General features: G+C 37.3%; 1 protein-coding gene across 5 annotated transcripts in view; it reads left to right on the forward strand.

The window, feature by feature from the left end:
- PLD5 (phospholipase D family member 5) overlaps positions 1 to 24402 on the forward strand; it is a 480564-nt gene that overhangs the window by 284254 nt on the left and 171908 nt on the right. The window contains exons 1-2 of one of the 5 annotated variants that reach the window (XM_057535056.1): positions 11911 to 11982; positions 15493 to 15604. The exons of 1 other annotated variant lie outside the window; for it this stretch is intronic. Coding sequence is in view for 2 of the 4 variants with exons in the window: in XM_057535040.1 (XP_057391023.1) it covers positions 15493 to 15604 (112 nt within the window). In the remaining 2 variants the exon portion in view is untranslated. Of the gene's footprint in view, positions 1 to 11910; positions 11983 to 15492; positions 15605 to 24402 lie in introns of those variants that run through there. 3 more of the 5 variants (XM_057535060.1, XM_057535040.1, XM_057535044.1) reach the window with 3 other exon arrangements.

Raw genomic sequence — 24402 nt, forward strand, 5'->3', positions numbered from 1 at the left:
TTTGAATTATGGTTTTCTCAGGGTATATGCCCAGTAGTGGAATTGCTGGGTCGTATGGTAGTTCTATTTTTAGTTTCTTAAGGAACGTCCACACTGTTCTCCATAGTGGCTGTATCAATTTACATTCCCACCAACAGTGCAAGAGGGTTCCCTTTTCTCCACACCCTCTCCAGCATTTATTGTTTCTAGATTTTTTGATGATGGCCATTCTGACCGGTGTGAGATGATATCTCATTGTAGTTTTGATTTGCATTTCTCTAATGATTAATGATGTTGAGCATTCTTTCATGTGTCTGTGAGCAATCTGTATATCTTCTTTGGAAAAATGTCTATTTAGGTCTTCTGCCCATTTTTGGATTGGATTGTTTGTTTTTTTGTTATTGAGCTGCATGAGCTGCTTGTAAATCTTGGAGATTAATCCTCTGTCAGTGGCTTCATTTGCAAATATTTTCTCCCATTCTGAGGGTTGTCTTTTGGTCTTGTTTATGGTTTCCTTTGCTGTGCAAAAGCTTTTAAGTTTCATTAGGTCCCATTTGTTTATTTGTGTTTTTATTTCCATTTCTCTAGGAGCTGGGTCAAAAAGGATCTTGCTGTGATTTATGTCATAGAGTGTTCTGCCTATGCTTTCCTCTAAGAGTTTGATAGTGTCTGGCCTTACACTTAGGTCTTTAATCCATTTTGAGTTTATTTTTGTGTATGGTGTCAGGGAGTGTTGTAATTTCATTCTTTTACATGTAGCTCTCCACTTGTCCCAGCACCACTTATTGAGAGGCTGTCTTTTCTCCACTGTATATGCTTGCCTCCTTTATCAAAGATAAGGTGACCATATGTGCATGGGTTTATCTCTGGGCTTTCTATCCTGTTCCATTGATCTATGTTTCTGTTTTTGTGCCAGTACCAAACTGTCTTGATTACTGTAGCTTTGTAATATAGTCTGAAGTCAGGGAGCCTGATTCCTCCAACTCCATTTTTAGTTCTCAAGATTGCTTTGGCTATTCGGGGTCTTTTGTGTTTCCATACAAATTGTGAAATTTTTTGTTCTAGTTCTGTGAAAAATGCCAGTGGTACTTTGATAGGGATTGCATTGAATCTGTAGATTGCTTTGGGTAGTAGAGTCATTTTCACAATGTTGATTCTTCCAATCCAAGAACATGGTATTAAAAAAAAAAAAAAAAGAACATGGTATATTTCTCCATCTATTTGTATCACCTTTAATTTCTTTTATCAGTGTCTTATAATTTTCTGCATACAGGTCTTTTGTCTCCTTAGGTAGGTTTATTCCTAGATATTTTATTCTTTTTGTTGCAATGGTAAATGGGAGTGTTTTCTTAATTTCACTTTCAGATTTTTCATCATTACTGTATAGGAATGCAAGAGATTTCTGTGCAGTAATTTTGTATCCTGCTACTTTACCAAATTCATTGAGTAGCTCTAGTAGTTTTCTGGTAGCATCTTTAGGATTCTCTATGTATAGTATCATGTCATATGCAAACAGTGATAGCTTTACTTCTTCTTTTCCGATTTGGATTCCTTTTATTTCTTTTTCTTCTCTGATTACTGTGGCTAACACTTCCAAAACTATGTTGAATAATAGTGGTGAGAGTGGGCAACCTTGTCTTGTTCCCGATCTTAGTGGAAATGGTTTCAGTTTTTCACCATTGAGGAAAATGTTGGCTGTGGGTTTGTCATATATGGCCTTTATTATGTTGAGGAAAGTTCCCTCTATGCCTACTTTCTGCAGGGCTTTTATCGTAAATCGGTGTTGAATTTTGTCAAAAGCTTTCTCTGCATCTATTGAGATGATCATATGGTTTTTCTGCTTCATTTTGTTAATATGATGTATCACGTTGATTGATTTGCATATATTGAGTATTCCTTGCATTCCTGGAATAAACCCCACTTGATCATGGTGTATGATCCTTTTAATGTGCTGTTGGATTCTGTTTGCTAGTATTTTGTTGAGGATTTTTGCATCTATGTTCATCAGTGATATTGGCCTGTAGTTTTCTTTCTTTGTGACATCTTTGTCTGGTTTTGGTATCAGGGTGATGGTGGCCTCGTAGAATGAGTTTGGGAGTGTTCCTCCCTCTGCAATATTTTGGAAGAGTTTGAGAAGGATAGGTGTTAGCTCTTCTCTAAATGTTTGATAGAATTCGCCTGTGAAGCCATCTGGTCCTGGGCTTTTGTTTGTTGGAAGATTTTAAATCACAGTTTCAAGTTCAGTGCTTGTGATTGGTCTGTTCATATTTTCTATTTCTTCCTGGTTCAGTCTCGGCAGGTTGTGCATTTCTAAGAATCTGTCCATTTCTTCCAGGTTGTCCATTTTATTGGCATAGAGTTGCTTGTAGTAATCTCTCATGATCCTTTGTATTTCTGCAGTGTCAGTGGTTACTTCTCCTTTTTCATTTCTAATTCTATTGATTTGAGTCTTCTCCCTTTTTCTCTTGATGAGTCTGGCTAATGGTTTATCAATTTTGTTTATCTTCTCAAAGAACCAGCTTTTAGTTTTATTGATCTTTGCTATTGTCTCCTTCATTTCTTTTTCATTTATTTCTGACCTGATCTTTATGATTTCTTTCCTTCTGCTAGCTTTGGGGTTTTTTTGTTCTTCTTTCTCTAATTGCTTTAGGTGCAAGGTTAGGTTGTTTATTCGAGATGTTTCCTATTTCTTGATGTAGGTTTGTATTGCTATAAACTTCCCTTTTAGAACTGCTTTTGCTGCATCCCATAGGTTTTGGGTTGTTGTGTCTCCGTTGTCATTTGTTTCTAGGTATTTTTTGATTTCCCCTTTGATTTCTTCAGTGATCACTTCGTTATTAAGTAGTGTATTGTGTAGCCTCCATGTTTTTGTATTTTTTACAGATCTTTCCCTGTAATTGATATCTAGTCTCATAGCATTGTGGTCGGAAAAGATACTTGATACGATTTCAATTTTCTTAAATTTACCAAGACTTGATTTGTGACCCAAGATATGATCTACCCTGGAGAATGTTGCATGACCACTTGAGAAAAATGTGTATTCTGTTGTTTTTGGGTGGAATGTCCTATAAATATCAATGAAGTCCATCTTGTTTAATGTATCATTTAAAGCTTGTGTTTCCTTCTTTATTTTCATTTTGGATGATCTGTCCATTGGTGAAAGTGGGGTGTTAAAGTCCCCTACTATGATTGTGTTGCTGTCGATTTCCCCTTTTATGGCTGTTAGTATTTGCCTTATGTGTTGAGGTGCTCCTATGTTGGGTGCATAAATATTTACAATTGTTATACCTTCCTCTTGGATCAATCCCTTGATCGTTATATAGTGTCCTTCTTTGTCTCTTGTAATAGTCTTTATTTTAAAGTCTATTTTGTCTGATATGAGAATTGCTACTCCAGCTTTCTTTTGATTTCCATTTGCATGGAATATCTTTTTCCATCCCCTCACTTTCAGTCTGTATGTGTCTCTAGGTCTGAAGTGGGTCTCTTGTAGACAGCATATACATGGATCTTGTTTTTGTATCCATTCAGCCAGTCTGTGTCTTTTGGGGGGAGCATTTAATCCATTTACATTCAAGGTAATTATCGATATGTATGTTCCTATTCCCATTTTCTTAAATGTTTTGGGTTTGGTATTGTAGGTGTTTTCCTTCTCTTGTGTTTCTTGCCTAGAGAAGTTCCTTTAGCGTTTGTTGTAAAGCTGGTTTGGTGGTGCTGAACTCTCTCAGCTTTTGCTTGTCTGTAAAGGTTTTAATTTCTCCATCAAATCTGAATGAGATCCTTGCTGGGTAGAGTAATCTTGGTTGTAGGTTTTTCTCCTTCAACACTTTAAGTATATCCTGCCACTCCCTTCTGGCTTGCAGAGTTTCTGCTGAAAAATCAGCTGTTAAGCTTATGGGGATTCCCTTGTGTGTTATTTGTTGTTTTTCCCTTGCTGCTTTTCATATGTTTTCTTTATATTTAATTTTTGATAGTTTGATTAACATGTGTCTTGGCGTGTTTCTTCTTGTATTTATCCTGTATGCTACTCTCTGTGCTTCCAGGACTTGATTAACTATTTCCTTTCCCATATTAGGGAAGTTTTCAACTATAATCTCTTCAAATATTTTCTCAGTCCCTTTCTTTTTCTCTTCTTCTTCTGGGACCCCTATAATTCGAATGTTGGTGCATTTAATGTTGTCCCAGAGGTCTCTGAGACTGTCCTCAGTTCTTTTCATTCTTTTTTCTTTATTCTGCTCTGCGGTAGTTATTTCCACTATTTTATCTTCCAAGTCACTTATCCATTCTTCTGCCTCAGTTATTCTGCTATTGATCCCGTATAGAGTATTTTTAATTTCATTTATTGTGTTTTTCATCATTGCTTGGTTCCTCTTTAGTACTTCTACGTCCTTGTTAAATGTTTCTTGCATTTTGTCTATTCTATTTCCAAGATTTTGGATCATCTTTACTATCATTATTCTGAATTCTTTTTCAGGTAGACTACCTATTTCCTCTTCATTTGTTAGGTCTGGTGTGTTTTACCTTGCTCCTTCATCTGCTGTGTGTTTTTCTTTCTTCTTATTTTGCTTATCTTACTGTGTTTGGGGTCTCCTTTTCATAGGCTGCAGGTTCGTAGTTCCCGTTGTTTTTGGTATCTGTCCCCAGTGGCTAAGGTTGTTTCAGTGGGTTATGTAGGCTTCCTGGTTGAGGGGACTAGTGCCTGTGTTCTGGTGGATGAGGCTGGATCTTGCCTTTCCGGTGGGCATGTCCACGTCTGGTGGTGTGTTTTGGGGTGTCTGTGGCCTAATTATGATTTTAGGCAGTCTCTCTGCTAATGGATGGGGCTGTGTTCCTGTCTTGCTAGTTGTTTGGCATAGGGTGTCCAGCACTGTAGCTTGCTGGTCTTTGCGTGAAGCTGGGTCTTGATGTTGAGATGGAGATTTCTGAGAGATTTTCGCCGTTTGATATTACATGGATCTGGGAGGTCTCTTTTGGACCAGTATCCTGACGTTGGCTCTCCCACCTCAGAGGCACAGCCCTGAAGCCTGGCTGGAGCACCAAGAGCCTTTCATCCACATGGCTCAGAATAAAAGGGAGAAAAAATAGAAAGAAAGAAAGAGGATAAAATAAAATAAAATAAAATAAAGCTATTATAATAAAAAATAAGAAAAAAATTATTAAGAAAAAATTTTTAAGAAAAAAATTTTTTTAATTTATAAAGTAAATTTATTTTTTACAATAAAAAATAAGAAAAAAATTAAGAGAAAATTTTATTAAGAAAAAAAAATTTTTTTAACTAAAAAATATGATAAAACTTAAGAAAAATTTTTTTTTAATTTTTAAAAATAGAAAATAAGGAAAAACTTATTAAGAAAACATTTATTAAGAAAAAAAATTTTTTAAGTTAAAAAAAAAACAACAACAACAACAAAAAAATGTACGGACCGAACCCTAGGACAAATGGTGAAAGCAAAGCTATACAGACAATATCTCACCCAGAAGCATACACATATACACTCACAAAAAAAGGAAAAGGGGAAAAATTAATATATCCTGCTCCCAAAGTCCACCTCCTGAATTTGGGACGATTCGTTGTCTATTCAATTATTCAACAGATGCAGGCACATCAAGTTGTTTGTGGAGCTTTAATCTGCTGCTTCTGAGGCTCCTGGGAGAAATTTCCTTTTCTCTTTTTTGTTCGTACAGCTCCCGCAGTTCAGCTTTGGATTTGGACCCGCCTCTGCGTTTAGGTCGCCTGAGGGCATCTGTTCTTCGCTCAGACAGGACGGGGTTAAAGGAGCAGCTGCTTTGGGGGCTATGGCTCACTCAGGCGGGGGGTGGGGGGGGAGGGATGGGTACGGATGCGGGGCGAGCCTGCGGCGGCAGAGGCTGGCGTGACGTTGCAGCAGCCTGAGGCGCGCCGTGCGTTCTCCCGGGGAAGTTGTCCCTGGATCACGGGAGCCTGGCAGTGGCGGGCTGCACAGGCTTCCGGGAGGGGTGGTGTGGAGAGTGACCTGTGCTTGCAAACAGGCTTCTTGGTGGTGACAGCAGCAGCCTTAGCGTCTCATGCCTGTCTCTGGGTTCCGCGCTGATAGCCGCGGCTCGCACCCGTCTCTGGAGCTTGTTTAGGTGGCTCTCTGAATCCCCTCTCCTTGCGCGCCGCGAAACAAAGAGGCAAGAAAAAGTCTCTTGCCTCTTCGGCAGCTGCAGACTTTTTCCCGGACTCCCTCCTGGCTAGCTGTGGTGCGCTAACCCCTTCAGGCTGTGTTCACGCCGCCAACCCCAGTCCTCTCCCTGGGATCCGACCGAAGCTCCCAGCCCCGCCCGCCCCGGCGGGTGAGCAGACAAGCCTCCCGGGCTGGTGAGTGCTGCTCGGCGCCGAGCCTCTGTGCGGGAATCTCTCCACTTTGCCCTCCGCACCCCTGTGGCTGCGCTCTCCTCTGTGGCTCCGAAGCTTCCCCCCTCTGCCACCCGCAGTCTCTGCCCGCGAAGGGGCTTCCTAGTGTGTGGAAACCTTTCCTCCTTCACAGCTCCCTCCCACTGGTGCAGGTCCCGTCCCTATTCTTTTGTCTCTGTTATTTCTTTTTTCTTTTGCCCTACCCCAGTACATGGGGAGTTTCTTGCCTTTTGGGAGGTCTGACGTCTTCTGCCAGTGTTCAGTGGGTGTTCTGTAGGAGCAGTTCCACGTGTAGATGTATTTCTAATGTATCTGTGGGAAGGAAGGTGATCTCCGCGTCTTACTCTTCCGCCATCTTGCCCTGCGACTTCTTTGATTCTTTTAGAATCCAGTCATATAGACATGAATAAATCATGAACCCGAAGACATTCTTCTCAATTATTTTCATTAAATAATAACTTTTCTTTAAAGTTGTCTTAGTTTTGTTTACCTATATGCTTGATTGTTTTCTCTCTAGACTTTCGCTCTGTATTTCCTATGGTCTATTGATGTTTTTGGAACTTTTTAAAAACAGAATAGGTTGGATTTTTTTCTCACTATAATACTAATAGCTTCTTACTATAGAAAATTTGGAAACTACAGAGAAATGAAAGAGAACAAAATCATCCATGTGATCATCAATAAAAATTTTTTTAATGGTTTGATATTTTATGCATAATTATATACATAAGCTCATATAAAGAAATTTATATCTTACTTTTGAACTTAATGTCACACCATAAGCATCTTTCCATGTTATTGGAAACCCTGGTAAACATTATTTTAAATTGGCTGCATAATATACAGTGTAGCGTATACACCAGATTAAATGTATATATACATTTAACATAAAAATGTACATATTAAATGTATATATATATATATATAGATATTTCTCTATTATTGGACATTTAAGCTATTTCTTTTTTTCAGAAATAAATTCTACTGCAGTAGATATTTCTGTACAAACCATTGTTTTCTTTTTGCTCATTCACTCAGCATCAATTCTTAGAAGAAGGATTAGAGGGCTAAAGAGTCTGAGCTGTTTCTTAAGACCATGGGGTTTTGGGGGAGCAATGTAGTAAATCCTCATGCTTGCTTCCTGGGGAAGCTGGGACCACTGGGAGAGAGTATGTGAAGGAATTCTGCCTCCATTCTGTGTGGGGCTCTCTGCCCACTCAGAATAAGTGATTGTGGGAGAGCTGGAGTGTTTGGCACCTCCTGGTATTCCTCCCTTGCCCCAGTCACATCACAGGCCACCATCTCCTACAGTGCCATGCATACTCTTCCAGATATTGTTGAATGCACTGCCAAGATTACGTTGTCCACCCACCTTTTGCAGCCAGACTGGACACTGGAGCAGCCTTAAAGCTACTTTCTAGTACTGTAGGAATCTAGCTGCCCAGATCCCTGTAATAAGCATGCTGCTCCTGATATTAATTCCTTGCTATTTCCTGGCCCTTTATGGGCATGGTGAGTTTATTCGTCTCTCTTCATCTGCCCCTGACAGGGATGGCTTTGTTTATACCCACGGGGTGCATAATTGTGAATAACCATCATTAGGCAAGGTCTTGGTGATTAACTCTTCAAAATAATTAAACCCCTTAATGGGATGGAACCTGGACTAATGAATGGGCTGGCAGCCTGCACGCCTACATAGCAGATACTCTCTGCTGGTATCAAGCGAGTAATCCTTATTGCTTGCTACCCCAAAAGTGGATATCCTCAATTAAGTTACTGGGTCTGTGGCACTGTCTGAGTTCCAAAGCTGTGATTGATCCATGACCACAGGACATTTGTAAACTGATGTAATGGCCAACATCTTCTGGCTTCAGATAAGGAATTCCATATTCCATCGGCATGTTCTGAAAGCAGCTGGGGACTCTGGCCACCATCCCCAAATCTTCTCTTTTCCTCAGCCCAAGCCTAAGCATCCAGTTCATCACTATACTGTCTCATAAATACCTGAGGTCCTTCCGTTTTTTAATTTTCTTTTTGACTGCCATTGACACTAGCTCAGATCACTTCATCTCTCACCAAACCACACGCCAACCTTCTGATTTCTCTTTCAGCCTGCAGCCTTGCCCTGTACCAGTCCTTCTCCAATTTGTAGTCAAGAGTTTTCTTTCAGAACAAAAATTTGATTATGCCCTTCCCTATGTAAAATCCTTCAGAGGTCCACACTGTTTTCCAGATGAGGCGTAGACTGTTTGTGCAGGCTTACAAGACCCTTCATGATGTGCTCCTACTTATGTCTCTGCCACAGATCTCCACCTGAATATTCTTTCTTTCCTCCCCTTTTTGGGGGAACGTTCCCTGAGTGCCTTGGACTGGGTTATTAGTGCCCTTGCTGTATTTCCCCTAGGCCTGTACCTCCTTTACCTACCATCTGACACATTGGGCTGTATTTGCTTATTTACCATTTATCTCCAACACTTATTAAAGTCCCTGGCACATAGCAGGCATCCAGCAAATGTGTTGAATAAATTTGCTCAAAAGACACTTTTCCTTGTCCTGGGGGTATTTGAGAGTAAAAGTTGACACTGACAAATATATAAGTAAGTAATATATTTATGTTTATACCCTTGGCAAACTTTGTGTATTTCAGTAAATATAATAAGTAAATAAGAAAATTTTAGTATGTGTTCTAAACTGAAGAAAACTTTTTTCAGTAAGTATAGTAACAAAAAATTTCAGTAAATATAGTAAATAAATAAGAGGTCAATCTTATAGATAATAGAACTGACTGGTTAAATAAATTAACTAACAAGTTGAGTCAAGAGGGGTTGATGCATGTGTGGTTTTGTCTGTTAAGTCACAAATTTAAAAAAAGTCAAGGCAAGTATATTGCTTTAAAAGGACACTGTATCTTAAAATAAATGCTAAATCTTGTTTTCTCATGACTGTATCATCAAATGTTTAATCAGTCCTTATGTCCCTTTTTACTCTGATTTAAACTTTTTATCCTGTATGTGTGTGTGTGTGTGTGTGTGTGTGTATCATGATAGCATACCTAAGATATATAATCATAAGTACACACGCATATTTTGGTGCCTTTGTTTCTTCGGGATGGGCCTCTAGATGTGAGATTCCTGTGTGGAAGGAAGCAATATGTTAGAGTACTCTTTCCCCAAATCGTTGACAAGAGTAAATGCTGCCACTCATAAATTATTCCTTGTCTCTTTGAGTGCAAAGAGAGATCTCTATATTGCTTTGTGTCATGCTTCTCTCATCAACATGATGCATCTCTTTATGTCTGCTAGCCGTGTAGGCTTGCTCTTCTTAGGCTTGTCTAATCTCATACTTTGCCCACATTTGGTTGGGCTATTGGCCTTTTCTTACTAATTTTTAATTTATTTTTGTAGGGTACAGCTGTTAACTCTTTGTTTCTCATTTGCATAACAAATATTTATTCCAGATTTTTACTGTTTTTCATTAACTTTGTGGTATCTTTTGCTCTCTCTATATTTTTTACTTTTATAGTTCTATATATCTTTTATTACTTCTATATATCTGGCTTGTTTATTAGTTTTCTGTGGCCAGTGCAACAGATTACCACACACTGTGGCTTAAAATAACAGAAATTTATTCTCTTGCAGTTCTGGAGACCAGAAGTCTGAAATTAGTTTTACTGGGCCAAAGCCAAGGTGTCAGCAGAGGGGTGCTCCCTCCAGAGGGAAGCCACCATGTTCTAGGGGCGAATACACTCCTTACCCCTTCCAGCTTCCGGTAGCTGCTGGCATCCCTTGGCCTGCTGCTATGTCACCCCAGTCCTCAAGGCCAAGATCTTCAAATCTGCCTGCTCCATCTTCACACTCCCTCCTCCTCTGGGTGTGTCAGAGTCCCTTCTGCCTATCTCTACTACTATGATTGCCTTTAGGGCTCACTCAAATAATCCAGGATAATCTCCTCATCTCAAAATCTTTAACTTAATCACATCTGCAAAGATTCTATTTCATTGACAGTTTCCAGATTAGGACCTGACATCTTTGGAGGCCATTATTCAGCCTCCTACAGCATGACTAAGGTTTTCACCACTCCAAGACTGTAGATGTAGTTGCCCAGATTTTCTTGAAAGTGTTGGTGTATCCTTATTCTTCCTGAGAATATATTTGTCTATGTAGTATAATATAGGGGTATCTTCCACTTGTGCCAGATTAAACCACTTCACCTCTTTCAGACTGAATTAAAATAGCATGTTTTAAATAAAAATCATGTGTAGTACTATCTCTGGATTCTCTGTAAGTCCCCTTGTCTGTTTATCCATTCCTACGCCACTACCATATTAATATGATTATTGTGACTCTATGGTTCATTTTTAATAATACTGAAGACATTTACAGTTAAAAATTTCTCTCTGACACCAAATATTTCTTCATTTCATGGTTTTGCTATGAAGAGCTCAACTGTTCATAGTTTCCTAGAGAATAGAAAAATTCACATTTCTTTTCTCTTTTGATGTAAGGATAATCTAAGAGTGAGTTTTAAAATGTTCAAGTAGTTAAGATTTGTTTTATGAGTTATGGTGTGTCTCTCATTTTGTTACGTTATGAGCAGAGAATGAAGCCTGTAGAATATTTCATTTTAACCATTGTTCGTTTTCTTAATGGCAGTTACAGGAAGGTTTGTTTTATAAATGTTCCACAGACAAATATTGTTTTGAGGGGCTTGATATATAAAATGAAAAATATATAAATGTACACATAATCAAGTTTATTGATTGTATTATTTAATTTTCATATATCCTCATTTATTTTCTATTAGATCTACCCAGGCTTGAAAGACATATTTTAAAGTGGTAGTGTTTTAATTGCCTTTTTATTACCTTTTGCTTTATGTATTTAGCCACTATGCTGTTTGGTAAATACCAGTTTATAACTGTCAGTTCCATTACTATGGCCTTTTTCCCATCTAGTGCTTTTAAGCCCTCCTCAGCTCTTATTCTAATTTTTACTGAGATCCTTTATCCAATTTGTTGTAGATCAGTGTTTCTCAACCTTCTTTTCATTATCACCTTACTTGGGAAATTTTTAGACATTTTTTCCTAATCCTGCCCCCACCATGAAATTTTAATACCACAGATATATTGCATATTTACTGTATGTATATCTATGTTTTATTAATAAAAAAGAGTAACTTTCATCTACACACACATCTCTACATTCACACCAGAAAGAATCAATTTTCAGTCCCTTTAGGGTAATAGCACTGGGAATGCATGTAATAGATTCTTAGTAGGACTTCCCCTATAAAGTGTCCTAGCAAGTACATCAAACACATATTTGTATCACATTGCTAACCAATTATTTCTTCTTTCCTTCATCCTCCTTGATGGCTTTTAGTGTTATTTACTGTTTGGTTAGAGCCCTTCATTGAATATGTTCCTCATATGGGTTATGTAGGTAATACAGTCTCTAAACCTGTATATATCTGCAAATATTTTTTTCTTTCCCGCTGGCAGGTAAAATCCTTGACTGGGTAAAGCACTCCTGGGCTTCACTCTTTTTCTTCCACGGTCTGTCACCACCAAGTGCTGGTTTAGTGTTGCCGATGGTTAGCTCCACGCCAGTCTGATCCATTTTCCTTGATAGGTACCTTTTTGTTTTGTTCTGTTTTGGGCCGGGAGTTTGTAAGAATTCCTCTCTCTCCTTGGTGTTGATTAATTCTACAGAATGTGCCTAGACATGACTTTCCACATTACATTTGCCTCCATCTTCAGTTATCTTTTCAACATGTAAGTCTATGTCTTTCCTCAAGGTGGACACTTTTTTCTTCTGTTATTTGCAAACGTATTCTTTTTGTCTCTTTTTCTCTCCTAATACACCTATTAGCCACATGTTATATATCTTCAATTTATCGATCACCCTTTTCTCCCCTCATCACCCTATGCTTTTGTGTATGTGTGTGTGCATGCATGTTTGTGCTTTGAGATATTTCTTCCATTTGGTCTTTGGGCCACTAATTTGGGCCTCAACAGTGTTCTTTAATTACTCTTCTAATTTAGCTCTAAAATCTTAGAGTTTTAGTCCAGCCAGAGGACTTTTTTTTTTTTTTAGTCCAATCAGAGGACTATCTTCTGATTTCTCTTTGGTATTTTTGTTTTTCCCCTTCACATTTTATTGTGGCATTTCATCCTGCCTAGGAGTTGTTTTGGGTCAACAGAAATAGACAGTATTTATAACCCCTACTCTCTTGGGTTAAGCAGCCTCTTCAGAGTCACAAAGGGGCTGAGCTGGATCTCTATCCTTGGGGTACAGCTCTCTGTCCAGGATTGTGCTGTCTATCATAAGGTTTTTGCAGACATCGGAAAAAAATGGCTTAAAGTAGGTCAATGTGCCTGAGCCACTAGCTAACTTCAAGATGATTTATTTAAGTTTAAAATGTTGGCTAATGTTTCTCACCAGAAAGAGCAAGTCTTTAAACTGCTGATGTTTAAAAGCCAAGGGGTTTTGTTATTCCTTTATGAAAACATGATGAGTAAATTTAACTCAGAAAGCAGTGGGCCTTACTGCAGGTCTCAGCATAGAATAAGTGTTTCATACCTTTGAAGTAATTACATTTTGAATGTCCTAGCAAAAATGAGTGGACTGGGAGGTAAGACACTGAAAACAGGGGAAATTTAATAGAAGTTCTGCCTCAAGCCCAAGTACAGAAATTCTACCCCAGCACAAGTTCATTACAGTCAGCACTATAATTAAAAATTTTAAGACTCCTTGGTGTAAGTAATCAGCACATATTGAAGTAAAAATAAGCTTTATTTAATGATGGTCTGCTACTATCTGTAGCTTTTGGAGTTTCTATTTTCATTCACGTTTGAGAGTTCTGGTCTTCATTTTAAATCTCACAAAAATAACACAGTGAGAATAAATTTAAGGCTCAGAGCCAGAAGTACAGATAGGTTAGAAGAGCTCTTATGTTTCATTTGTGGTAAATTTATTGTTAACTAAGAGCAAAAAAAAAGCATTTGTTTAAAAATACTAGCTCAGACTTCCCTGGCGGTCCAGTGGTTAAGACTTTGCCTTCCAATGCAGGGGGGTACGGGTTTGATCCCTGGTCGGGGAGCTAAGATCCCACATGCCTCGCGGCCAAAAAAGCAAAACATAAAACAGAAGCAATATTGTAACAAATTCAATAAAGACTTTAAAAATGGTCCACATCAAAAAAAAAAAAAAAAAAAGTCTTTAAAAATACTGGCTCACTAACCGTGGGGACTTACATAGCACACAGAGTACATATGCCCTTTCCCTTTGTGAAAGTAAAAAATACAAACAATTTATGTGACTGTGAGATGACCATGAGTCTGGGCTCTAGAAATCTGGGCTATGCAGGCATCACCAAGCCTTCAAGGGTGTGTGACAATAGTATAGTGCACAACTCGGCAGAGTGACAAAGCTCACAGGGAGGAGGTTGTGTTGGTGGCAGCTCTGCAGGAAAATCCACAAAGCCCCACCAAGTGCATCTTCCCTCACATCCAGTGTCTGAGCCTCTCACTGCCAAACCCTCATTTCTCCATAGTAAATTTGAAATTTACATAGACCCTGAAATCAGCAAATCAGCATCTGTTTTTTCCTTATCCTTCTTCCTCTATCTCTTCATATCTCTCTTTCTCTCTCCCTCCCTCTTCCCTCTCACCTCTTTATTAAAAAAGCAATTTACAACTGCCTGATGCACTCATTCAACATACCTCATAGGAATACCTGCTTTGTGGGGAGGCTGCCTCCACGTTTTGCATGCAAAGTAATTTGGTCACTTTTGGTGAGTTCTACTTTGGGCAACCTTTATCAGCACACTTAGTTAGACAAAAAGGAAGCCTCCATGCCTGACATGGGGTGCAACTCCTCTTTTCTCTAACTTCCAGGGATTATGGAGCTTAGGCTATACTGCACCAGCTCTAGGCAGGAGCATGGCTGGATTATGCCAGACACTCCTCCCTGCTGTCAGCTGTCACCCTAGCACTGGCATACCAGCTCCCTCCTCCTTAATATTCCAGAGCTTTAGGGTTTTGATCTTTGGCTTCTTTCTTTTCTAAGGCTGAATTGCAGGAATCACTGCTCTACATCTACATTTCATCCATTTTCTCTTTTCAGTCTTCAAATTCTTTCTACATGATCATTATCAATAATCTATTCTTATCAAAGTAAGATAAGACTCTGCCACTTGGGGGCCATTAATACCAAAGCCTTATTGCCTGTTTAGCCTCTGAAGGCATTTGAGTTTGTGGCTGAATAACAAAAATCTGAAGAACCAATAAAAGAAGACCAGTTCCCTCTTACGATAAGGAGGAGTCTATGAAAACACACAAGAGAAAATAAACAGGATAATGTTGCAATCCACTCACCTAAGATGATATAATAGCTATGGACCTACCACTATGCAGAGTCTCCCTGAGATTAAAAAAAAATTTTACTATAAAAATTATGTTTGTGAAAATCTTATAAGGAAAGCCTTTACTTTTTTTTTTTCATTTATTTTTAGGCTGGGCTAATAATTATAGATTTCTAGGCAGACCATGAGTTGAATTAAATAAAATACATTTTAAACAAGAAGGTGAATTTAGGCAAATTCCTGATAAGTAGTCATGATTCCCCCCATAATGGCTAACACTTAAAGGATACTTACCTACTACTATCTCTTAATCCTCACAAAAACCTTTTAAAGTAAATACTAATATTATCTATCTTTTACTGAAGAAGAAACTGGAAATTAATGAGATTAAGAAACAGAGTTTATAAATTGGAAAACCAGCTGGAATCCAGGTCTTTCTGGGTCCAATCACAACTGTTTAATATTCTCTGCCTCTCCATGTGTAGATAATTTGAGTTCATGAAAAAGTAAAAGAAGGGTAGATTTGCATCGTAGCATTGAAATGACTATTGCAATAATTGTTGAATTGCACAATACTCAAAAAAACAGTGTAATCTGTGTTCCTACTACTACTCTATTTCCATAAACTCTTTTGAATTTATGAAGTGCTGCCAAGGGCTGAAGTCCTTGCCTTTTAAAATTTGAATGAATAGTTTTAATTTTCAATGTTTATTTATTCCTATTTAAAATAGCATACTTTTAGGTTTTCTGACTTTGGTTCTGAATATTTTTTCTAGGGTCAACGTCTTTTCGAAAAGTTGCTCCAACTGACTTCTCAAAATGTTGAAATCAAGCTAGTGAGTGATGTAACAGCTGATTCAAAGGTATTAGAAGCCTTGAAATCAAAGGGTAAGGCCAAGGTTGACATGGTACTCTACCTCTGGGTGTTCTGTTCCGGTACCTTTAATTCTACATAGAGCAGTACATGATGTCTTTATAATCAACACACTTGACTTAGTGCACTTCTTATTTCTCCTTTGAAAAACAGCTTGATTAAAGCCTTTAAATGAGAGAACTAATTAGTCAGTTCTACTGGGATTTTAAAAATAGTGTTGTTGCATATTAGCTTATGCAAAATAATCTACTAGCCATTAGATGATAATTAACTGGAAAGAAGAATCTTTCCCTCTCTGAACACTTCAGTGATGTGATTAGAGAGAAGAGCCACTTCTTATCAGAACAAACATTGGATTTCTGGTTTTCTCTTGACCATCAAATGAAGTTCTCCTCATGCTACATATATTATTTGAAATAATACAGTCAGATGTAGGAGTCTATGAAATACTGCCTAATTCACAACTTTTAAGACAATTCCACAGGAGATCATCATTTGTACAGTCACTTTGCAATTTGCCTCACAATCCCTGAACACTGAGGATAATTATAAAATAAATTTCTTAATTTTGCTGTATCTTTACTAACTGAACTCTCACAAAGAGTTTTTACTGATTTATAAAAAAATTTTACCCTGAATTTACTATCCAAACTGTAAGCCTATGAAAGAAATTGGCAGGTGTGAGCCAGTGAAAATGTTCAAGATGCTGGGCTTCCCCAGGAGAGAACAAGGTGTTGGCCCCAGTGAGTGTCAGTATTTCACCTGATGATACTACATCTCACATGTGTGCTGTTTAAACATATTGGGCATTTTTGCTTGTCATCTTCCCTACATCAGTAAGTGAAAATAAAATATTTTCTAAAAAATGGAACAGACTATGAGGCAAGTAAGTGAGCCCAAGTGGCCTTTCCTTCTGCAGAAGAAAAATTGGAAGTCATAAAGCCTATGAAAAGAAAATAACATAGAGAAGACAAAAGCTTGGCCAGGCATATGGGCTTACCACCATGCACATTCTATTTTCTATGCATGGGAAAATAAAGAAAACTTATATGAGTTATTGCTAGGTCTGAAAGCTTCACCATGCTACTTGAGCACAGCACAATATACTTGAAAAACTAGAAAATACCTAGTTCAGTGGATTGATACATACAACTGACATGGATTAGAAATGTATGAATACTTGAACTATTTAAAAAATATGAAATTGGGTTCCCACTGTAAATTGAATTTCTATCTGAAAATTTGTTATCTGACACATATTTAAGAGTGGATTACTTTAGGCTAACTCTGAGTGCCTGTATTTGCAGATGATTTTTCTCATGGAAGCTACTTGCACGTCCTTGGGGTTTGATTAACCCAGAAGGGTAAAAAGCAGATGAGTTAGGAAGAGAGGGATATAGCTTGAGACTTCAGTTGCTTCTTGACTGTACATCCACAATTCTGTTCCTTGCCGTAGCCATTCTAAATCTTATAAACTCAACCAAAAGTTAAAACTAGGCAGTACTGGGGGTATGACAGCCTTTTTTAGTTGCTGCTGAGTATTTGGCTACTTTAGACAGGGAATAGCAATTAATGAATTTATAGATAAAGCCCTTGCTTGCATTTCTATTGTGAACTATGAATTAAAGTTTCATTATAGTCATTGCTTCTCACACAAAAGAAGTGTTTGAATTTCACAAGTATATGCATATGTCACTACAGCTTAGGCTCTGTTAATATCTAATAGGAGTTCTTATCAAAATAAGAAAATGTTTTTCTTCACAATGGGAGAACAATAAACAGGACCTAAGGTTCTCACAGCTATTCCCTACATACCTAGAGTGAGCCTATCTGGCTTTTATTAATGCACATAGGTGTAATATATATGCATCTTTAAAATGCAGTTTTTGTATTTCTCTACTCTCACCCTGTGGCAGAGACATAGTATATAATAACAGTGCATTTTAGAAATATTGATATTTTTATGAAACCGTTTTAAATCTGTGTTGGAATACTTTGCTTTGGGGTTATCTTTAAATTTTTTTAGGGAGAGTTCCTAGTCTTTTGGTAAAGTTCCAGGAAGGTTTGTCCAGAAATAGTCCACAAAAGACAGATAAGTGTGAGACTAGCCATGAGCAACTTCAGCTGTGAAGGAGTTACTGAGTTTAGAAGTTAATCCAATTTATTGTGAAAAAGAACAAGAGTGAGGCTTCCCCAGGAAATGGTAAAGATTTAGTGCAGACATTGGCCAGCGAAGGCACAGTCGGCTGGAGATGTGAGGTGGCCCAAGGCCACAGAGCCCTCCGTGGGTGGGGTGAGATTGCAGGTTATTCACTGTGCCTCCTGCTCCCCACTCCTTGACTCAGAAGTCAGAAGATAATCCTCCAAGGTCTCACCCTGTGGCTGGAAGGTGGGGTGCTTTTGAAACCCAACCTCCCTGAAGTCCTTAAACCCCGGCAGGGATTTCATTCTAGACAAGTCTCCCTGTAAATTCAGAGTTTCACTGATCAGTTTTCCTAATTTCACTTGCTCACCATCTCCACTTGTGTCCCCCAATAGCATCTCATAGGCAGCGTGTTAACCTGCATACTCCTTCCCCTCACTCAGTAGCACCAACAGCAGCTTCCTTTACCTGAATTTCCAACCGTCCACTCACTCCACACTCTCATTCTTCATATCTAACAGGTCAAATTCTATAGGATCTGCCCCTGAGTCTCCCTCCTAGATATCACAGTCCCTTCTCAGCTACAGCTGCCCTAGTGCAGGTATTTAATACCTTGCCCAGACCTAGCCACAGGTACTTTCTCTCTTCCCAACTTCTGATCTTCTCACCCTCCCACCATCTGATCTCCATGCAGCTACCAAAGGGATCCTCCACATCATGACTGTTATCAACTCACATCCCCACCTAAATCGGGTGTGTGTATGAGTATGCCCGAGTGTTACATACACCTTTTAACTGAGAAATATCATACCTGCAATAAAGAGCACAGTATTAAGTGTATAGCTCTAGGAATTTTTATGAAGTAAACACTTCCGTATAATCCCTTCACAGATCATGATGTACAGCATTGCAGATGTCTCAGGAAATTTTTTCGTTACCCTTTGAAGTCAGTGTCTTCTGCAGAGCTGACCACTATTTCAACTTCTGCCATTATAGATTATATTTGTGCTTTTTTTGAATTTTATATAAATAGACTTATTAAGTACATACTCTTTCATATCTGAATTCTTTTGCTCAGTTTTTTAAGATCCATATATGTTGTGTATAAAAGTAGTTTGCTCTTTTACATTTTTATATAGTATTCCATCATGTAAATATAATTTATGTATTCTACTGATGATGGACGTTTGGATTTTTCCCACTTTTTTGTTATTGTAAATAATATGCTGCTATGACCATTCTTGTATGTCTTTTTGGTGCCTATACTCATTTCTTTGGATATTTACCAGGAGTGGAATTACCAACATCACAGGCTATGTATATTCAACTTCAATAGACATTGCCAGTCAGCTTCCAAAGTGGTTATACCAGTTTACACCACCACAGACAACACATGAAAGTTTCATTTGCTCCATATTCTCACAAAATCTGGCATTCTTTGTCTTTTTTATTTTAGCCATCCTAATGGATATGTATCATGACGTGACTTTAATTTTCCTTTCCCTGATGACTAATGACGTTGAGCATCTTCTCATATACTTATTGACCATTTCTATATCTTCTTTGTTGAAGTGCCTATTCAAGTATTTTGCCCGTTGTTATTTTATTTTTGTTTTTTTATTGGCCTATTCTTGATTAATAGGCTAGATTTGAATCCTTTTTTGGCTATATGTATTTCAATTATCTTCTCCCATTTGAAGCTTATTTTTTCACTCTTCTAATGGTGTCTTTAGGTAAATAGAAGGTCTTAATTTTAATGAAATCCAGTTTATTAAGTACTCCTTTATTGTTGGTGCTCATTGCATCCTGTATAAAAAATATTTGTCATCACAAAGTCATAAAGATATCCTCATTTGTTGTGTTCTAAAAGCTGTATTGTTTTACCTTTCAGAGTTAAGTCTATTTAGAGCTGGACTTACTTTTTATCTATGAGATGAAGCAGGGATGAAGATCAGTTTTTATTTATATGGAAAGCCATTTACTAGAAACAAATTTTTTTCTTCACTGCATTTCAGAGGCATCCTTGTTGAAAATTGGGTGACTATGTGTTTGGGTCCATTTCTGTATTCCCTATGTATTACATTCCAGTTGGTCTACTTATCTATCTTAGGACAAATACCACGTTGTTTAATTACTGTGGCTTTATAATACATGTTAAATCAGGTGGTGTAATTTTTTCTTGTTTTCCATCTTTAAAACTGTGTTAGTTATTCTTGGCCCTTCAGATTTAAAAATAAAATTTGGAATCAGTTTGTCACAAAAATGCTGAAATTTTTATTAGAATTATGTTGACTCTTTAGATAAACTTCGGGAGAATTGACATTGACAGTATTGAGTCTTCTACTCCATAAACATGGCAAGGCCTCTAACTACTGTTTTAGCTACATCTCTCAACTTTTTAATATGACATAAATTACTAAAGTATTTTTCAGTTCAAAAAGGTTTCTAACTTCTACTTTAATTGCTACTTTGAACCATGGGTTATTTAGAATTGTAATCCTTGATCTCTAAACATTTGAAAGATTGTTCTATTTCTCTTTTTGTTATCTTCACTATGGTCAGAAGAATATACTCTGTATGATTTCAAACATTTGAAATTTGTGGAAAATTACTTTATACATTTTTATTTGTAGAAATAAATTTACTTTATAAATCCTTAGGCCTGTTAATGTGATGCCATTATATAACTTTTCAGTTTTGATTCTGTATTTCATCAGCTCTTAAAGTTGTCTTGGCCAGAGAGTCAGTCTAAAAGCTACTTCATCATAGCCAAAAGTGGAGTATATATAAAGTGGCTTCTCATTGACTAATGCATAATCCTAACTGGTAGGCCTCAAAGACAAGCTAAATAAGGTGTAGTATTGTCATTGGAATCCTCTGTTTCTTTCTCCATATCCACCTTCAAGTGGGTATGCCATCTGCTACCAACATTTAGCTTGCTAGGAAGTAACTGTGACATATCTCTTAAGTCCTGTTCTCCCTGCTCATGCCTCCCAGCAAATGCCTTTGATGTCCCATTTTTCATCAAACCTGATACTTGTAACATCACAGCAATATTATTGAAAATTTATACTATTAGTAAAATTTTTATTTTGGGCTGTGTCATTTAGTTATAAGCAAAATATTATTGCTCAACAATACTACTGTATTTTTGAAGACTGTTTTTAGAGGAGTTTTAGGTTTACAACAAAATTAAGAGGAATGTACAGAGATTTCCTGTGTACTGCCTGCATTACAGGTACACATGCATTGCCTCCTGCATTATCAACATCACTTTCCCAACAGTATATTTTTTACCAAGGATGAACCTGTATTGACACATCATGATCACCCCAAGTCCAGTTTACCTTAGGGTTCAATATTGATGTTATATATTCTATGAATGTGGACAAATGTATAATGACATATATCCACCACTGTAATATCATACAGAGTATTCTCACTGCCTTAAAAATCATCTGTGCTCCACCCATTCATCTCCCCCTGCCTACTTTGTATTTTATAGCTTTGTTGCAATGAAGTTTATAACTAGGAAGAATCATTTTCTGTTTGTCTTTCAAAACCATAGCAATTCAGTGTACTTTCTATATATGATTAAAATATTTGCCAGTAGTCTACCAAATATTAAAAATAAAGTCAGAAAATAATTTTGTTTTAGGAAAAAAATAGGCTTTTACTTGTTCGTTATCACATAATTCTTTAATAAAATGACTAGTGAAATTAAAGGCATAAAAGATTAGAATCAGTGACCTAGAAATAAAGTCTACACTTCTTTAAAAAAGAAAAAAAAAAAAAACATTTGAAACCGTTCAGGATCTGAAATCTCCCTTTTCAGTTTCATTCTTACCATTCTTGTTGTTTATTTTCCAAGTATCTGAAAACTAGTTGTGATTTCCTAAACACATGTACTTTTTCAGGGCTGTTTCCTAAAACATGCTTTTCCCTGTGCCTGAAATACCCTCCCTCAAGCTCCTTTTCATCCTTCAAGGTCCCTTATAAGCCTTACCCTTAATATTTTCCTTTAGACTTCCTCTCTTTTCCCTAGTTGCTCTTACCATTTTTTTTCTTCCATTGTTCATTCATTATTTATTCAACAACCATTCCTTGAATATCTGCCACATGCGAGCAAGCTGGACTTTAAAGATAGAAAATTGACTAATTTTCTATCTTTAATTGATAATGCATGAGCCCTCTCCTGATTTCTGAGAGTTCACAGTTTGGTAGAGAAGACTGATATAAGTGAAATAAACTGATCAAGGAATTCTTAAAACATCTACACAGAGTCCAGTTTTTCTGAATCACTTTCTGTGTCTGGGTCATTGATGCCCATATTTTCTACTCGCTATCATCTCTGCACCATAAAAAGCATTGATGTTTATTACTCTGTAACTTTAAGAAACAGATTCTCTACTAATGTCTCTTTTTCTAAGTAGATGTTCATTCTGCTTGTTTTCAAAGCTTACTCAAAAATGTCAAAGGAAGATATTCTGACAGTAAGCAGGCCTCATACTCTTTCCTCAAAAGGCTCTTAAGTGGTTTGTTGACTGAATATTGAGAAACCTTTGGGGCCCCTGTCATGCCACCAGGAATAACAACCAAGACTATGAAGTGGCAACTCTGTCACAACTGCCACCCCATCTAAAACAATCATAAGGTGCATACCAATGTCAGAGATGTTAAAATGAGAAAACTGTTTCAGAATCAGTGACAGGACAGTAATGAGGGTTACTTTAGAATTCAACAATAAATTAGAAAATTCAACTTAGAAACCCTTTAATAATTAAGTTAAACTAAGTTGAACTCGACCTCTCCTAATACCACACTGAGGGAGGTAGAATCTAAACCAAACCTCTTTGTAGTGCAGTGACCATACTCAGTAAGTAGAAATTCAGAAACTCCAAGCTGTACTGGCTGTTAGGAAACAAGGATGTCTTCAACAGAACTCTTCATGGCTAGTGCATCCAATGATAGGAAGTGTTCCTATCAAAACAAACAAACAAGAAAAACCCTGCTCTATTACCTGAAATAGGAAAGAGGTTATGCAAATCAGTTTTTTATATGAAGGTTCTATAGGAAAACAATATAATGAAATCAGAAACCTGAAATACACTGGAGAAGAGACAGTCTCCTGAGGTCAACATAGAAGATACCAGGAATCATAGTTCTAGATATACAGCATGATGAAATTGCAGCCCAAATGACAAGTGAAGAGGTAGTCATGAAAGCTTGATTTTGAAAAGCAGAGGAATAGAAAACACTTGATGGTAAAAGTAAAAGGACCTGCAAAGGCTGGGGTGATTTTTCCCTACTGACATCTGCTAAGAAATTGCCCATATAAATAACAAGTTTAACTCGTAGGTTAAATTGTCACTAAATGCTGTTTTGATTTTTCTCATTGCTGATGACCAGCCCAGTTATACAACAACAGAAAGAAATTCATCCTAGAGCTTGGGGGACCCCCTTACCATGCCTGTCTTTTCTGATGTCAGGCTCACGCTAGGCTTCGGAGTCTTAGCCCAGCCGTGGTTCAGCTAGTGTTTTAAGCTTTCAGTTTGTTAGAATCAAACATGTCTTTTCCTCCCACTCCCTTCTTTCCTGAGTGTGCAAACCTTGGGTGATGAAACCTAGAGCTTAGACTATGCTGCCTATAGATGCTTGCAAATCTCTGAGGAGCTCGTAACATAACTATTTTATGGGCTTTTGTTTTGTTTAGCCAGAACGTTAATATGTTTGGAATTTTCTTTCCTCTTTGGTTTCTTTAGGTGATAGATAGATACTAGATACATAGATAACCTTCCAATCTTCTCTGTGTGAGATTTAAAAATTAAACTTCTAGATTTCTCAATCTTTTCATCCACATTGTTTAATTTCTGTTATTCTTTGTGAAGGGAATACAAAGTATGCCCTTTGAGAGGACTCAGCCACTCTGATAGCCCTCAGCCCTCCACATTCCCTCATCTGCTACCTTTGTAAATAAAGTCATAGACTCACTGCGTAACTGGCTCAAACAGTCTGTGCTCTGAGAAAAACTGACCCCAACTTTCCCTCATTAGCACTCTATGCCAAGCAGGTGAACTAATTAGACATAGCCTTACCCCATGTTGGTGAATAAACAATAGCAACAGGATCCTAATGCATACTCTTTGGGCATCTTCAGCTCATTTTGGCTTCCTCCCCACAAAGCATTGAACAAACAGTAAATATTTAATTGGCATTTCCTTGTGCCTAAATCTTATTCGTTTAAGTCAGAATTTTAATATTTGAAATGACTATTGTATTTTATTTTTCTTAATAACTCTGTTTTTAAAATAAATAATTATATTTTATTTCTCCATGGTTGTTTAATAACCTGTTGTAAAACAAGAGGTGAAAATTAACTGTTATGTGTATTAAATATATCATTTATACTTTTCAAAACTGTTCAGATTTGGGGATCAGCAAGCTTTACATAGTAACTACTCTGATATAACTCTAAAATATTGCTTGATAAAGAGAATATGGTTTTAACCAAGAGAAAATACTTTGCTTTCAGGTTTATAAACATATAAAATGTAGAGGTTGTTTCATATCAGAAGGGCAAACAGCTTTGAAATTAAACATTATCCCTTAATGCCTGATTTTAATTTCCAATTATCTGCTAAAAATTTTAGAAAAAAGATTACTACAGAA

This window comes from Balaenoptera acutorostrata, chromosome 1 (genome assembly GCF_949987535.1).
Source record: "Balaenoptera acutorostrata chromosome 1, mBalAcu1.1, whole genome shotgun sequence".
Taxonomy (NCBI): domain Eukaryota; kingdom Metazoa; phylum Chordata; class Mammalia; order Artiodactyla; family Balaenopteridae; genus Balaenoptera; species Balaenoptera acutorostrata.